Raw genomic sequence first — 16,279 nt, forward strand, 5'->3', positions numbered from 1 at the left:
ATCAGTATGCAATAAAAGCAGAACCAGACCCAAATCAATCCTGAGAATACTCTGCATATGTGATCAGTCAATTTTTAGGGCCATGAGGAGTCTGTATGTGTGTGTTTCAAGACCTTGTAGCTGAATAATATGCACAGTGGTCCGTGAGAAGGTCAGTGATTTAAAATGTGGGAGTCATCCTTTGGAAGTGTTTACAGTAAAACTGCAGTTTCTCTTATCTGGAAATGACATAATTTCTGAAAACTCCACTTTATGAAAAAAAGCAGCTTGAAGATCATAGCCTGCCTGTGATTGTCTCAAGCAAGAAAATGATAATTGCATGCCCTCTGGAGGGCCTTGAACTTCTGCATATTTAAAACAAGAGGGGAATGAAGCAAATGTGAAGGAGCTGTTCATTACTAATAATATGTCTGTAGTGAGTACACCGAGGACGTCCTTCAGGAATTTATGTTGTGGGATAACATTAATAAGAAAGGAGAAAAAATTAATGTCAGGAGTGTTTGGATTTTCTTTTTTCTTTGTTTTTTTGAGATGCCAAAATAGGTTAGTCTTTAGGGGAAGAAGTGATTGGCAGGAAAAAAGCTGATGAAGTCTGGTGTTTGGAAGGTTTTCAATAAAAATGGCTCCTGTGTGTTCTTAGGGGAGGCTTTGCTGTTGTGACTGGAGGATGTTTTACATTAAATTGTATCCTAGAGCTGTTGTGGCAACACTGAAAAGATAACAAAAAGTTGCATTGTTTACTGACTCTGAACAGGAAATGAAAAAAACTCACATGTTCGTTTATTATATGTGCTTCCCCAGATTTGTACTAGCTACCAAAGGTGCTTCAGTCTCCAAGAGGTGATAACCTCTATGTAGGGACTGGTCCAGGTGGTCTGATCTAACAGAAAAACTACATGGTTGCACAAATTACTGAAAATCTTAATGCTGGTGGCTAAAATATAGAAAGGTGCCAGAACACACTGTTGGGTATAGAGTTGCAGAGCTGCAGATCATTAAAGAGTGTCCATGCTGACATTTTTGTGGCAATTGAAAAAATCAAAATAAGAGGATCATCAGTGACCATTGAATGCTTTTACATAAGCAATAGTATCCTGGTTATAAATGTTTCCTAATATTTTGTTGTCTAAAAAACAGCTTGTGCTACTCACATAGTGACTGAAATATATGTATTTACATCAGAAAGGTACAGTTATAGTGATGTATAGCTTGCAAAAATACTACTATTAAATTGATATTTGTGCAGAAAACAGATAAATCTGCATTTCAAATGTATGTGCCACGTTTGTATTTTTTTATATAATACATGCAAACTCTTTTTATATGTTGTTACATAAAAATCTGAAGATTTTATATAATGACAGCTCAAAAGTGCTACTATGATAAAAACATTCATGCTCATTGGTGGAAGAAACTGTCTGTCAACCGTGTGCCACGCGTCACTCCTGCTTTCCTCTGATTGGTCAGTATCTGACGTGTTATTTTTCCTATTGGTCGATTTTGTGTCCGTTCTGACCAGAACAGGAAGCGATGTTAACTGGCTGGCTGCCAGGTAAATATTAAACAGAGGATGCTAGCTGTACCCATGTCCGACACGACAAAAGGGCAGCAACTCCCAAACAACTGGAGCAAAGATGAAACCACCCGCTTTATCGAGGCCATTAAGGTATTTCACAAACACCAGCTGACTTGTTTTTATAGTTTGAAAAAGGAGAAGTAACAGGGTGCGGCCTGCTGTCACTAGCTTGCTAGCTAGCTTCGGTGCTAACGTTATGATATTTAGCGGTTAGCTTAATAACTATGCGTGTGTGTATTATCCACAAGCTAAAACGTTATCAGCCGTGAGCAAGCTGTCTGTACTGGACGGGTATGCAGCGTTAACGTTACACTGACATTTAGACAACAATGCGGCTTGCTGAGCAGAATGCAAAGGAAATTACTCAAGATCTGGGATTATCTAGGTGTGTGGTCAGGTTTCAGGTATGCTTCTCGATTGAAGATTACATCTGAGTTCAAGTGAATTGTTAATGTAGCAGCCGACACCTGTATGTGTTGAACTTTGACTTTATACTTTCCACAAGTTTAGGATGTAGCTTTACTAGTACAATATATAATCAAAGCTAAAAACAATCAAGAACCCTATCGATAAATTGCCTCATGTCAACCTCGTTCTTTGTTTAACAAGTGGCATACAACACTTAATATAGCATACGACAAAACGTGTTATTGTGGATTTTATGTCCAAACTGAATTACCTGTGTGGGCGTGTATTTTGCAGCTAATTTAAGCTTAGAGTCAATGTAATAGGCAAATTGTCAGTGTGGCATGGCGCAGTGAACAGGGTTTACTCTGTCACTGATTTTTATGTCTATATTTATTTTGTACCTGTATTGATTCATAGTACATTCACTTAGTTCTACAATGTTGTCTTTAACAGAACTTCAGTAGAAACCTCAATGTCTGGATGTTTAGATTGTGTACCTGTTGACAAGTAAGCCTTTTTGCTGTCAGGAGCAGGAGTTAGTCTGTTGTAATTTCTGTTAAGGGGCCAAACACAAAAAAGCTGTAGTTACAGTAGCTAACAAGAATGGACCAACCCATATTTACTGAATCAGCTGACAGGATCATCCTGATCATCATCAGCAGTACTGTAGGTCAATACTACTAAACCAAAACTGAAAACAGTTTTGTGTTCATGTCCCATAGACTGTTGCTCAAAACCAGAACCTGTATTACAGGAATATGTTTGCTGTGATGAAAACTGACTAAGAGCAGTATGTTACACATTGTGAGATGAGAATAAGAGTCTGTTTCCTTCCTGATTTGCCATAGTAAACAAACCCAACAACCACAACAACCACAGCCAGAAGTGGTTAAGCAGCTGGCATGTAGCTGATGTTAAGTCCATTGTAGGGCCCAGTCAGCCAAATCTAAAATGTAAACATATTTGTTTTAATAAATGTAGCATCTCCTTTAAAAAAACATTCAAAAACATGAGCTGCCTCTGTAAGAGGAATGCTGAGTTTGGTGACATCTCAGGGGTTTACCAGCCAACGTCATTTAGGGTGGATTAAATGAGGATTTGTGTTTGTTCATGTGTGCGTGTTTCGGTAAGTGTGCCTAATATAATTCAAGCTTTTGACTCGTAAGCATGAGCTGGCTCACTTGTAACCACAAACACACACCAGCCTTTAGCCCCCTTGCCAAACAAATTAATAATAACAATAATAATTTAAACCAAAAGTAAACTATGCTAAGTAACTGCACATAGCTATGTTGGGTTGTGCATGATGTACTAAGTACCCAGTACTAAACAACAAAAATGAATTGTCAAACAACATTTACAATGTTTATGTTTTTTTGATTTGTGATTTATATGACTGTTATTGTTTATATGATATTATTTATTTTTTAAATTTTATAGTTAAACTAAAATGACTTTATTGTAGAGAACTCTCATATCCTGGAAACACTGGTTAGCAGCACCTACTGCATGTGCTAGGGAAAGTAATCTTACAATTTTCTGTTTTAGTTGTAGACCTCAAACTGAGAGCCTGTAGCCATGGAGGGCCATGTGACCAAAAACAATGAAAGCACCTTTCCCAGCTTTGTGGATCTAGATGATTTTCTTACCAAGCACAACTCGAACTTCATCTGGCTCCTCGTCGGTAGGTAGTCTGCATCTGCACTTTGGGGGGAAAAAAGTATATACATATGATGGATGTGTTTTTGTGGACACATGTTAGTGTTGGATCAAGTAGTCTACCATGCTCAGAATAAGAAGCAACGCTGTCAATTTCATCTGCATGACTGTATCCCTTAAAATGATGATTTGCTGATTTGTGTTTTCTAATTAAAGGACCAGTCACAGTTAGCTGAGCCTAATAAATAATACCTTTCACATACATAATGTAACAGTGGTATTGTGATTGTATTTGAGGGAAATAGCCTGGTTACCTGTTTTACAAACTAAATTTTGGTTGTGCATCAGACTTTATAAGTTGTGTGGTCTAGTCCTATTAAAATCATGTTATTTCTCTCCTCTTTCAGCCACTATTCTGTCCTGTGGATGGATCATCTATTTAACTTATTACAACTCGCGCAACATTGGCCTCATTCTCACCCTCATCATCAACAGACTCTACAAGGATGGCTACATTCACATCGGTGTGTGTTCACCCAGAGCTGTGCCACACAGTGATGAATAGACAGGGGGAAATGCTGCCAAAGCTTTCAGTTGAAGGCGTTAACTCAGTCTGCTGAATATTTTATGATGAGCCAGGTTCTCTCAGTGATTATCTCTGCCGGGTCTGAACAGCAAAGTGCAACCAATACCTGATTGAAGTTCTAAACATAAATGACACAGGAATTAATTTACAAAGCACTTCAACGCTATAAATCCAAGTATAACTGTTGTTGGTGCTGTTGTTTTTAAGCATGGGATTAGCAGCAGTCTCCATTAAAAAGGAGTTCCTGTCACTTCCATCTGCTCCACTGACAGGACTTACTAACTGTGCACAATGAAAATGACAATGACAAAGGCAATTCTGATGCCTACTGTGTTGTCTGCAGTGGATATTGATGTGTAAATAGGAAGTGCAAAACGATTACAAAGGCAGTAATACATTTTTTATTAGGAAGGCATGGCTTAGTTTACACTTGCCCACATCATGTGTCATTACAAAGTGAACAATCACCCTTCTGCGTGCTGATCTTTCTTTTTAAACCCATTCATTGTTATTGTATAAAAAATGCACCATAAGGCCAACGGCAAACACCACCATTTAAATGTTTCTTTACTGACAGCTCTGTGAGATGTTAGGCAGGTTTTCGCCTGCCTGGAGGTGCGTCGTGCTTTGGCAAGTCCTAACTTGAGTCAAAATTTGTTGTGCCGGCCAACAGAAGTTTCAAGTTCTTTAGCTATTGCTAGGGGGCATGACCTGTTGGTCATCTGAAATACATCCTCAACGTGAAGAAGTGTCAAAGGGATGATAATACCATTAATTACTGCGGTGATGTCACTCAGCTGGCGTGAAGTAATTGAAACCGAGAGAGACATGTAATGAGCCAAAAGACATTAACGGTAGAGACTCATGTTAGGTTTCACGTTCATCTGCTCAATGACAGCCTCTGACCTACTTGTTGAATTGGACCTTGTTACAGGAATGATTACACGGTAATTGAATATTCCAGCAACACTCAGGCTCTTGTTGTTTTTGTCAGAGTTTACATAATCATGTTAATGCCTTCGTCTTGTTTTTAAAGATCTTTTGTTTCACTGGGTTTAATTAAAGAGGTTTGCACTTTGTGGAAAGTAATGTATTATAACTGTTTTGTGTGATACCTTCTCCACAGGCTCCTTCTCCTTCTCTGTTCTGTCAGGCAAAGTCATGTTCAGAGATGTCTACTACATCAATCAAGACATGTCTATCAGGTAATCTGAATCATGGTTCACTGTTTGCTTCTTCCCAATCTATCCCCTCATTATGTTATTGCTGTTTTCCTATTTTTTTTCTCTCTGTGTTACAGGATACAGGATGGCTTCCTCATATTTCGTTGGTGGAAAATGTACAACCCAAAACAGAAACAGCATGGTGTGTGCAGTGATATTTGTGCCTTTCTTCAACATTTTTTGTGGAAATTGGGGACGATGAAGAAAGTATAAATTCTAATTGTTTCTTGTCACCAGATCCCAAGGCAGAGACCAGGCTTTACGTGACAGTTAATGGCTTTGAGTTCCATGTCTACAACCGGACTGACCTCTACGCCCGGCTGCAGGAGACCTTTGGACTAGAACCCACGCTCCTAACACCCAAAAAAGATGAAGAAAGAGGACGAGAAGACCGAAACAGGACTCTGGAAAGGTACTAAGTTGTTTTGGGAAAATCAATTTCCTGTTTTCTAAGATGATATAAAAATATCACAACGCTAATGTGAGTAAAGCTAAACAAAAGCGAATTACTGGAAGTGTTCTGAAACCAAATGTCTTCTTTTCGTGTAGTGTGGACATCAAAGCAGAAAGTCCAGACCCGACATCTTCTTGGCGCTCCCTCATTCCTGTTATTAAAGTAAACATCAGTACTGTAAGTATCTTTAGTACCTTGCATTCATGAAATTTGGTCAGGTTGACGACAAAAAGCAAGATTGTAGTTTTGGAAATTCTAAAGAAGCATTATAGAGAAAATTGATATATGTATTAACTGAACTTATGTAACACTTTTTTACACTCTTTTATTGTGGATACACTTGCTGTCCCTCAGGGTCGTTTGGCGTTTGGGAACCACCATCTCCCCCAGACTCTGTGTTTGAACTTTGAAGATGCCTTCCTGACATATGCCACCAAACCTCCCTCTAGCCACCTGGACCAGTACATGCACATTGTCAAAGGGTCACTGGAAAATGTGCGTGTCATGTTGGTCCCCAGTCCCCGCTACTTGGGCATGCAGAATGATGAGTAAGTCAATTGTAATATGATAGCAAGCGACAACAGTATTTTTGGCTTAATATAAACACAGTAAATTAATGTACTTCATAATTATTTATTAGGTCTTTTTATTAGTCTGTGTAATTTGCAGCATGGCTGTAAAAATATCCAGTTTCTTATAATTGAATTAAATGACTTGGAAAGTAAAATTGCATTAACCTTCAGTGATTTTAAAAAATGACTTCCAATAAAAATTTTGCATTGGTAGCTTTTTGGGGAAAACAGTATTTAGTACACTTGTTGCCCACTAAATTTTAATGCTGTTAGAGTGGTCACTGAGATGGAACAGAAATATGTAGAGTTCATGGTAGAATTCAGCTTTGATGCACAGTGTAAATTTGTAAGTCCAGACTTCCTGGCCTCTGTATAAAATCTGTTCTTTGCCTCTAAATGATGCCTTTGTGGATTTGCCTTTCAGACCTCCCAGGCTGATGGGTGAAGGATTTGTGGTGATGCAGTCAAACGATGTTGACATCTACTATTACCAGGATGAACCTGGTATATTTTATGCATGCGCACACACATACACTGTGACAGTGTACTTTGAAATAACATTCAGAATTCATTATTAATGAGATACATTTGCACTCTTGTCTACTGGTGTTGCCGATTCAGGGATTATGAAATTGCCGACTCCTCAGCACACCATTGTTGAGTTTTGCCATCTTTGTGTGTGTGAAGGTCTGGTTCCTGTGGAGCAAGAGAGTGGAGAGGAGGCAGAGACCTGCAGTGAGGATGATAAGCTCCAGGACCTGCCTCCATGTTGGGGTCTGGACATCGTCTGTGGAAAGGGAACTGACTTCAATTATGGGCCCTGGGCAGATCGACAGAGGTGAGGGAGTGTGAAAATCAGTATTTATCAAACGTTCGCAACATTGAAGTTCTTGTTCATAAGTCTCTGAAAAAGTAATTAGTATACAGTAAAGTCAATAACATGGTGCCGTTCTATATTTTTCATGTACTCAAACAACATATTAACATATTAGAGGCATATTAGAAATGTGTTGAACTCAAGGCTTTACCTTTATAGATTTATTCTTGCCTCTCTCAGGGACTGTCTGTGGAAGTTTTTCCTGCCAGCTGACTACCAGGCCATGAAAGTGACGGAAGTGTCCCAGCCAGGAAAACCTCGGCAAATCCAGGCTTTTGAGCTGCGCATGAACATCATTGCTGACGCCACCATTGATCTGCTTTTCACCAAAAACAGGGTGACTCTTGCTCTCTCACCTGTCTGCTTTCTTATTCCTCCTTCTGTCTTGCCAGCCTCTTTGATCTTTCCTTTTCTCCCTGCTGCTCCTCGCTTCTTTGTCTTTATGCTTCACCATGTTTTAGCTATTGATATTAGTTCATGTTTTATGCTTTTTCAGATTTTCTTCCTGGAGCAGTGCAGGGAATTTCACAAAGCTACATATGTGAAGTGCATACCAAATAACAACATCAATGCATGTTGAATAAAAACAGAAAATGTCTTGAGTCAGGGATGGTTGTCATTTTATGATATGCTTTGAACACATTTTGTTCAGATTAGATGATTTTTTTTTCTGTAAAGCACTCTTTAATGATTTGATAGCATGTGTGATATTTCTGTTTCGTTCCTATCGTCTCTGCTCCCTGTTACTAGGAAACCAACGCCATCCATGTAAATGTAGGAGCAGGATCATACCTGGAAGTCAACATCCCCATGACTGTGGGAGAGAATGGTAAGTGTGTGTTCCACCAGACAAAAACCCCAGTGGGTCAAAATGACATTGTTCTGATCAGCAAGTGTCACTCTGACTCAAGGTCAGATTTTGTTAATGCAGATGTACGACAGCTTTCCCATCCTCACAATATTCTGTTGCAGTCACTAATATGACTGGACTGCACTCATGTGTTTCATTTTTTTTCTCCTCAGAAGCTGTCTGACACACAGGGACACAAAAATAAGAAATTCTTATTTCCATAGCAGCTACTTTTGAATTGTCTGCATGTATAACTTAAAAAGTTAAATTCGATTTGAACCTAAAACAAGGGCAAGGCATCACAAAAGTGAACAAGACCACAGTGAACTGTAAATGCTCAAACATAAAGGATCTACTGCAGGTGACTGGTGATTGAGTAAAACCTAAAATTCCATTTAAAGATATGTCCCGAGTAAAACCTTTTATCTTCAAAAACTTCCAAAATGTCCTCATTGACAGGTCTTGAGATATGTGTTCAATAATTTAGCACACTGAGGAGATCAGTCATCAGTCAGTGCTCTCCTTTGTCCCCAGAAATGTAGTTGACATAGGTTGCTTTTCAGGCTTTGCTAGGAAATGACATTATTTCTAAGAACTTGGGTGTAACGTTGACTTTAGAGAATTGATTGCTCTGCTTTTTTTGTTCCCTTATTTCTGTCCTCAGGCTACTCTCCCACCATCAAAGGTCAGCTGCTACACGTAGACACCACCAGCAGCATGCAGTACAGGACTCTTCTGGAGGCTGAGATGTTAGCTGTAAGTAGCGGGCAAATAAAGAAAAAGCTTTCCTGTTTTCATTTTGCAGACATATGCACACATAGCACCGTATGTGTGAACATCAGTTTTGTCTTTATCTTTATTTTAGTTCCACGTAATAGCTAGCTACCCAAGAGTGTGGAACATGCCCCAGTCATGGCAGTGTGAGATTGAGGTGTACAAGGCCACCTACCACTTCATCTATGCCCAGAAAAACTTCTTCACGGGTGGGTAATGATTCAAGATCTAGATTCTTCGATTCTCCCAGTCAGGCAGTAAGAATGACAGTGTGCCTTTATATATTTATTATCTTCCTTTCTTCAAACATTAGATTTGATCCAGGACTGGGCAAGTGACAGTGCCCCTGATATCTACTCATTTGTGCCCTATTCCTGGAAGTTCAAGATCCTTTTCCACCAGTTTGAGATGATCTGGGCTGCAAATCAGCATAACTGGATTGACTGTTCCACCAAACAGCAGGAGAATGGTAGGAAACGAATAACAAAAGCACCATCTTCTTCAGTTGCATAACACACATTCTTGTAATTTGATTGAGGGATACGATATTTGGAAGATAGACTTCTATTTAACTGCTTAAAATCCTAATAATGCAGTGAAGTTGTGTAATAAATAGACCATGTCTGCTTGAGCTTTAAGGTGTGTGTGTGTTAAACATTAGCAAAAAATGAATCCAAATACACCCACAAAGGCAATCGATACTCAATGCCTTTAACACTGGATGCTAGTGTCTGTGACAGGATACTTTAACTCTATTAAGCCATGATATATTGTACAGTAAAGTCTATACTCCATTTAATCCTGGAGCGGGGCCGACTAATCAATTGCATTATTGATCTTCTATAGTTTACCTGGCAGCCTGTGGAGAGACGCTCAATATAGAGTTCACTTTGCCTTTCAATGAGTTTGTTCCAACCACCTGCCATACCCGCTTCAGCTTGAAGGTGAGTCCTGCTTTTAGTTGTGTATGGTCCAAAAATAAACATTTGGGTGTAATTGGCAGCGGTTTTCATATTGGTTAGATGCTGATTTTTGAGATGCTGGTGTATTTGCTGTGCGCCCACAAATGTGAATACTTTGACACCATTATGAATGTGTGTGGGTGTATGATTTTATATATGTTTGTGCTTCTCAGGCAGAAGATACAGACATGCGACTGTCCCTGCCAGAGTGTCACCCAAGCCGCTACCCACTCCTCACCTTGGCCAAAGAGTACCAGAATGTCAAGCTTCCTCCAGACATGTTCATGCCAGGAGAGAATCAAGGAGCTCCCCCTACAAAGCCCACCAAGTCCCGCTGGAGGAACATCACCCACGCAGAGTGAGTTGAACCTGGGAATTATTTTCTGTAGTTGTGGGCAAAATGTGAGTGCGTTAGTAAAGGGCAAGGTGACTCATCTTCGTAACGCTGACTCACATCAGTGCTTAGGTAAAAAGCAAATGCTGCCACGATAGCAGGTAAATGTATCTCTAACCTTCACTTTTCATGCTGTGGCTAGCTAAGTAGATGATGCCTGCATTGGTTTCAAGTGAGATGCAGCAGACTTGATTAGACTCTAACTGAAGCTCTCTCAAACAAACACTTTCCAATATCTAGGTTTCTCCGAATTAGGGTATTCTGTTGTTTTTACAATTTAAAATAATTACAAACAATTTCCAGAGATGCCATTCTAAGAGATATAAATTCCATTTTCATTACAGTCTGGATCCTTTTGTAGAATGTTGCAGAGCAGGGTTCTCACTCCCTTTTAAACACCAATATAAAGGTTGTTGAAAGTTTAAAGAGAAGCACCTTTATGACCATGTATCACATGCATTGAACACTCTGTACATGATAACTCAACATCCAGATCATTTATTATGTATAGCCTGGAGCCAGACTGTACCGATGTAGCACAGTCAGAGACCCACTTACCCCTTGGGAGGTTACGATCGAATATTTTCTGGACCAGTGAACTCTGTGCTGCAGAGAAATTGGGCACGACCTATTTGCTGTTGGTTGCTTCAACTGTATGTCCTCGAGTTGAACATGTCATAAAGGAAAGAAGTGGAAAATCCACTTGAAACGATGATAAAGCATTATGACTGTGTACTCAGAGTGCATGTTTCTCATCCTTACATCAGAGCTGGTTGGGTGGATTGCTGGAGTGTGCCCAACTTCTTGCTCATCATCGACTACACCTGGCATCCCATTTATCCCCAGAAGGCTGATGAGCAACTCAAACAGTCACGTAAGCTTACAGTATTAGTGTCAAAAATTTTGGTCTTGTGAAGCAAAACATAATACATACAGTAATACTAATACTAAGAGCTCTGTCACATAACCCATGTTTCATAAATTGTTGTCTAACATGGTGTGAATTGTCATCCAGTGTCTGAGATGGAGGAATCCATGCTGTCCGCTTTACGCCCCCCAGAACATACCTCAGTTCCACACAATGCCCAATCACGCTACACTTCCACATCTGCTTCAGCTACCCATAGTCGGGCACCCACTGATCCCTCAGAGCTGCCTCCTGACAGACTTCATGTGGAGATGGAAATGTCCCCAGATTCTCAAATCATCCTCTATGGGCCTCTACTCCGAGCACTGATCTCCATCAAGGTATGATTTATTCATTTGTTTTAATGACAGATAGACTGGCAGGTATACAAAAATGGTTTTAACCATTTCTTGTTTTCTAACCTCCATTTTGCATTATTTTCACAGGAAAACTATTTTGGTGAGGATGACATGTACACAGACTTTGAGGAGGCTCTGTCCAGCCCTGTGTTGTCCACCTCCACATCCTCAGGTCTTGGCTGGTCTCCTCTGGGAGTGGAGGACAGTGAACAGAAGGATACCTCAGACATCCATCCCCTGGACCTGCGGCCCTGGGACATCACAGTGCTCATCAACCTCTACAAAGTCCACGGCCGACTGCCAATGGTAAGACTAATGACTACTTATGTTTCATTTTATTGGTTTGGTTTAAAATAGAGTGTAGAGAGAGGGAGCCATGTTAGAGCATGGCAAATGTGTTACAATGAAAGGATATGAAACATTCCATCAATGCACTGTGAAATTATGAAAATGTTCAGAAAGCTGTGAGACACAGGACACAGAGGAAACTCAGTATTTATGACATTCTGAATTAGATATTTAATACCAGATAAAAAATACCATGGTATTATGGTACTGTATGTAGTACTGCATAATAATGGGGCAGAGGGTACTATGAAGATTCAATTTGAATTGGAAGTGGATTTATGTCTATGTTTACCAAAATAACTCTATACTCAACTTGATTTGTTTGCTTGTTTTCCTGGGGGTCTGTAGCACTGCAGCAGCGAAGGTCCTGAAGGTCCATCCGGCTTCTTGGAGCGGCTGTGTTTTGAGATGAAAAAGGGTTATAAGGAGACAATGCTTCAGCTGCTCTTGTCTCCCATTCACATCTTTATCAGTGACAACTATCAGGTATTACTAGCGACCAGCTGCTTGATGCTGCTCATTTTGTCTCCATACATTGTACATATTATCTGAGTAAAAGCATATTCTAAAAATAAATGAGAAAATGAGAGTGTGCATTTGTTCTTTTGCCCACAGCGTCCCACAGCGGATGCGGTGTTGAGAGACGGCCACCTAAGTCTGTCTGGCCTGCAGATGAGGGCCCATGCCATGTTCTCTGCTCAGGGCCTTCCACTGGGGAGTGATACGTTGGAGTACGCCTGGCTCATTGACATGCAGGCTGGGGGGCTCACTGGCAGGGTCACTGTTCCTCAGGTCTGTGTATGCTTTTATTAGCTGAGGGGAAAATCATTAATCTGTTTCTTGTGCTTTATTCCCCACTATGACTATATTTTATTTTTACTGTAATTGAAGTATTAATATGACTGTGTGAATTAGGTGGCCAGCATAATCGAGTGGGGTGAGACTTTCCTTTTTCACGTGGTGTCCAGAGAGTTCCAATTAGAACAACCCAAGCCCTCTGTCATCTGCCAGCATGGTGTTGACCGTCGCATCTGTGATGCCAAGGTACAAACGGAATGTTGAGCATAAAATGCAGCACCAGTTCTAAGGCTTATTTCTTTACACATTTTCACTTTTTCTGCTGTAGTTGTGAAACTCTAGTTTGAACTAGTTAGCAACTGTGTGTCAGAATCTCACAATGGGAGCTGCTAAATTAGATCATTACTGCTGAAGGCTGTTTTTGTGGGATTTGAAGGCTGGTCAGAAATGTCCAGTGTGTTAAGAAATGTTCAAATAAGATCAGATAATATATGGAGAGCACTGTGAACCTTCCCCTAACAATGCACGTCTCAAGAAATCTCACTTTTTACATAGTCGGAGAAACGGAACAACAATCTCTAACACATATCCATTGATCATTAATCTCTTGCAATAGCCATACGTAGCAAACTTGCACAACACCACAATATATGTGATGCAGGGAGAAGAAGGTCTGATTCACAAAACATCTTGTTTGTATGTGAATACTAACAAGGATATTTTTAAAAACTCTGCCAGAGAGTCCTCATTAGCTTTTGACAACTGAGCAGCTGTGGCTACCGGCATCATGTAAAGCAGAGTCTACAACTGAACAGGAAGTTACCTTCTTCCATTGAAAAGTTTTGGTACTAAATTATTGTTGTGTTTCAGATGACCTGCCTACCTGGTCACTGTCGCACATCTGAGGAGCTGAAGTACACCATGACACGGCTGGCGATGGATGGAGTTGACCTCTTCGTTGTGGAGCATGGCTGTGCTGCCAATATCAAGGCAATAACTCCGATTATTTTAATGACACTAAATAGATGCATGTTTTCTGCTTTGTTTACATCTTTGATTTTTCCTTTTTTTCCCCCACCTACCACAGACTGGTATTGTTCGTGTAGCTAACTGCAACCTGCACAACCAGGCAGTGGGAGAGGGTATCAGTGCTGTTGTGCAGGACGTAAACATCCGGCAGTACATCGAACAGCAGCAACAACACAGCGAGGCAACCAGATTGCAGCCGTCTGGACAAGGTCAAGGTCCGGGTCAGCCATTAGGTCACTGTCAGCCCCCTTTGCTGCGACGTTCTGTCTGGCTGGAGGCGGGTTCAGTCAACCTGAACCTTATCACAGCAGATATTGCACTGGCTGCTGACCACCCAGCCAAATGTGAAGTCCAGAGGCACTTTCTGGAACTGCATGATGCCCAGACCAAAAGGTAGAAAGCTTATCACATTAAAAAACAAAACATTCTATATCTGTCCCCTAACTGTTCAAACAGCTTTTTGTTGTTGTGGAGAATTTTCATTCACTCTCCTTACCTTTCTTCCTTTTATCAGACTCTGGTTCTTATGGCCAGATGAAGCTGGAATTCGCAACAAGCGAAACAGGAACCGCTGTGGCTGCCTTGGAGGCTGCAGATTCTTTGGTGGTACCAACATGGGCCTGGACTACTTCAGGCTTGAGGAACTCACACCCTCTTCCTCATCTGCATTCTCCTCTTCTAGTACTGAGTCAGACATGTGTTACGGCCAGTCCTTGCTGCAGCCTGGGGAGTGGATCATTACAAAGGAAACACCTAAAGTGGATGGTATGGATTTGCTAGGATTTAAACTACATTTCCTGTTATCCTCTGCAAGAGCAATTCTCCTCTAGAGTGGCTTGAGGGGTTCTTGTGGATTCTACGCAAAGTAAAGAATAGTAGCAGTCGGCAGTGTTTTAATTTGCTGCAGAATATTTTTTTAGCCACAATAACTTTTCTTATATGTGAATTTTGTACTAACAAGATTTATTTATGTCACTATGTCCAGACCAGGTTGTAAATTGTTAAATCAAAAAATGATTTGTCCTTATTTTCTCAGGCAAGGTTGTAGGACTGAAGACCGACACACACTCTCCTTGTCTGCCTCCTGAGGTGCCTGAGAGGCGGGCTCAGCAACACCTCAGTCTCCAGGTGCCACAGCGATCCCACAGCTCTGCCTCCTCCTCTGAGGAAAATAGCTCCTCCAGTGCTGCTTTGCCCCTGCTGGCTGGAGAGAGAGATTCCCCCTCACCAAGCACTGAGGAACGCATGATTCCCATAAATGGCAAAAGCCCTGCTGAGTGAGTCTCAAATGACACAACATTTGAGGGTGTAATATAATGTCATTTAAATGTACAGTATGTATTCTGTCGTGACCTTCCCTGGTCACCCCGGATTGTCAGATTCCGTCTCCTGTATTCAGAACATTGAGTGAAAGAAAATACCCTGGGTTTTGTAGTTTCGCCTTTTGCAAAAGGGAGAACACTCAGTGAACACAGGCCTTTCAGTCTGCTTCACTCCCATCCATAAGTGTTCTGCCCCTCCCCTGGACACAGGCTTGTTTTATTGAAAGTTGAGGTACATTTGCATAATAGATAAACAGTTCTTCAAGACCCTCGTTGGTATTCCCATATTGGGACATGTTGCCCCTTTATCTCCACCTACTAATTATCATAATTGGTCTAACATATTTATGACTATGAAACCCTTTGTCCCTTCTATGTTGGATGATTTATCTTAGTCCATGCCTCCTAGTGCTTCGGCCTTCACCGCATCAAAGAGTTCCTCCCTAACTCCCTGTAAGAGTTATAGATGTGTTTTTCTCTAAGTGTAAGCTTATATAATCAAATACATACATGGTCTGTATCATGTCATTGCGTAAATAACCTTGTATACTTCACAATTCACATTATATCATCTCCTATTATTTTGCAGCACCCTGGGGGAGGTCCCGGAGGTCTCTCCAGTTTCACCCAACAGTTCCCAGGACCGCTCCTCAGTACGATCACCCCTCTGCTCTCCTCTCAAACGCCAGTCTTCTGTACATTCAGGTCGGCTGGGCAGCACGAAAAGCTTGTCAGCTGCTGTCTTCACTGACAAGCCTCCACCAGTGCTGTCTGGAGGTGTCCAGTTCAGCAGTGAGGTTTCCCGCAGCGATGAGAACGTCTTGGATTCTCCCCGTCAGCGCAGGAGCTATGGCTCCTTTCCCTTTACACCATCAGCAGACTCAAACACTTTCCATCAGTACCGCTCTGCTGACTCTAGTATGTCAGTGGCTGACAGCGAAGCCTACTTCTCCGCTGCTGAGGACTTCGAGCCAATCAGCAGTGCTGATGAGGGTCCAGGGACATACCCAGGGCGCAAGAAAAAGAGGAGGCAGCAGATGCAGCAACCACAGCAGCCACCATACCACATGGAGAACTACAGGTCAGTTGAGATGAAAACATACTTTAGAAAATCAAGCAAGAAATATTTTTCTAGTGAAGCTGAGCTTTATTGGCCCTCCTAAAACTTATCAAAATGAAAG

At 41.1% G+C, this 16,279-nt stretch overlaps 1 protein-coding gene across 9 annotated transcripts in view; it reads left to right on the forward strand.

Annotated features, from left to right (window-relative positions):
* The first annotated feature begins 1,530 nt into the window (after positions 1-1,530).
* Positions 1,531-16,279, forward strand: part of kiaa1109 (KIAA1109 ortholog) — a 52,738-nt gene continuing 37,989 nt past the window's right edge. For 8 of the 9 annotated variants that reach the window (XM_028394919.1, XM_028394924.1, XM_028394922.1 and 5 more), the window contains exons 1-28: positions 1,531-1,666; positions 3,533-3,668; positions 4,051-4,167; positions 5,356-5,434; positions 5,530-5,594; positions 5,690-5,864; positions 6,002-6,083; positions 6,261-6,454; positions 6,903-6,982; positions 7,166-7,316; positions 7,536-7,692; positions 8,106-8,184; positions 8,870-8,961; positions 9,071-9,188; positions 9,293-9,448; positions 9,826-9,923; positions 10,115-10,299; positions 11,103-11,209; positions 11,351-11,583; positions 11,689-11,907; positions 12,298-12,435; positions 12,565-12,741; positions 12,865-12,993; positions 13,618-13,737; positions 13,835-14,169; positions 14,291-14,541; positions 14,813-15,053; positions 15,688-16,179. In XM_028394919.1, coding sequence (XP_028250720.1) covers positions 3,563-3,668; positions 4,051-4,167; positions 5,356-5,434; positions 5,530-5,594; positions 5,690-5,864; positions 6,002-6,083; positions 6,261-6,454; positions 6,903-6,982; positions 7,166-7,316; positions 7,536-7,692; positions 8,106-8,184; positions 8,870-8,961; positions 9,071-9,188; positions 9,293-9,448; positions 9,826-9,923; positions 10,115-10,299; positions 11,103-11,209; positions 11,351-11,583; positions 11,689-11,907; positions 12,298-12,435; positions 12,565-12,741; positions 12,865-12,993; positions 13,618-13,737; positions 13,835-14,169; positions 14,291-14,541; positions 14,813-15,053; positions 15,688-16,179 — 4,376 coding nt within the window. In that variant the 5' untranslated portion in view covers positions 1,531-1,666; positions 3,533-3,562. The remainder of the gene's footprint in view (positions 1,667-3,532; positions 3,669-4,050; positions 4,168-5,355; positions 5,435-5,529; positions 5,595-5,689; positions 5,865-6,001; positions 6,084-6,260; positions 6,455-6,902; positions 6,983-7,165; positions 7,317-7,535; positions 7,693-8,105; positions 8,185-8,869; positions 8,962-9,070; positions 9,189-9,292; positions 9,449-9,825; positions 9,924-10,114; positions 10,300-11,102; positions 11,210-11,350; positions 11,584-11,688; positions 11,908-12,297; positions 12,436-12,564; positions 12,742-12,864; positions 12,994-13,617; positions 13,738-13,834; positions 14,170-14,290; positions 14,542-14,812; positions 15,054-15,687; positions 16,180-16,279) is intronic. The other variant, XM_028394921.1, reaches the window with a different exon arrangement.

This window comes from Parambassis ranga, chromosome 22 (assembly GCF_900634625.1).
Source record: "Parambassis ranga chromosome 22, fParRan2.1, whole genome shotgun sequence".
NCBI classification, from domain to species: Eukaryota; Metazoa; Chordata; class Actinopteri; family Ambassidae; genus Parambassis; species Parambassis ranga.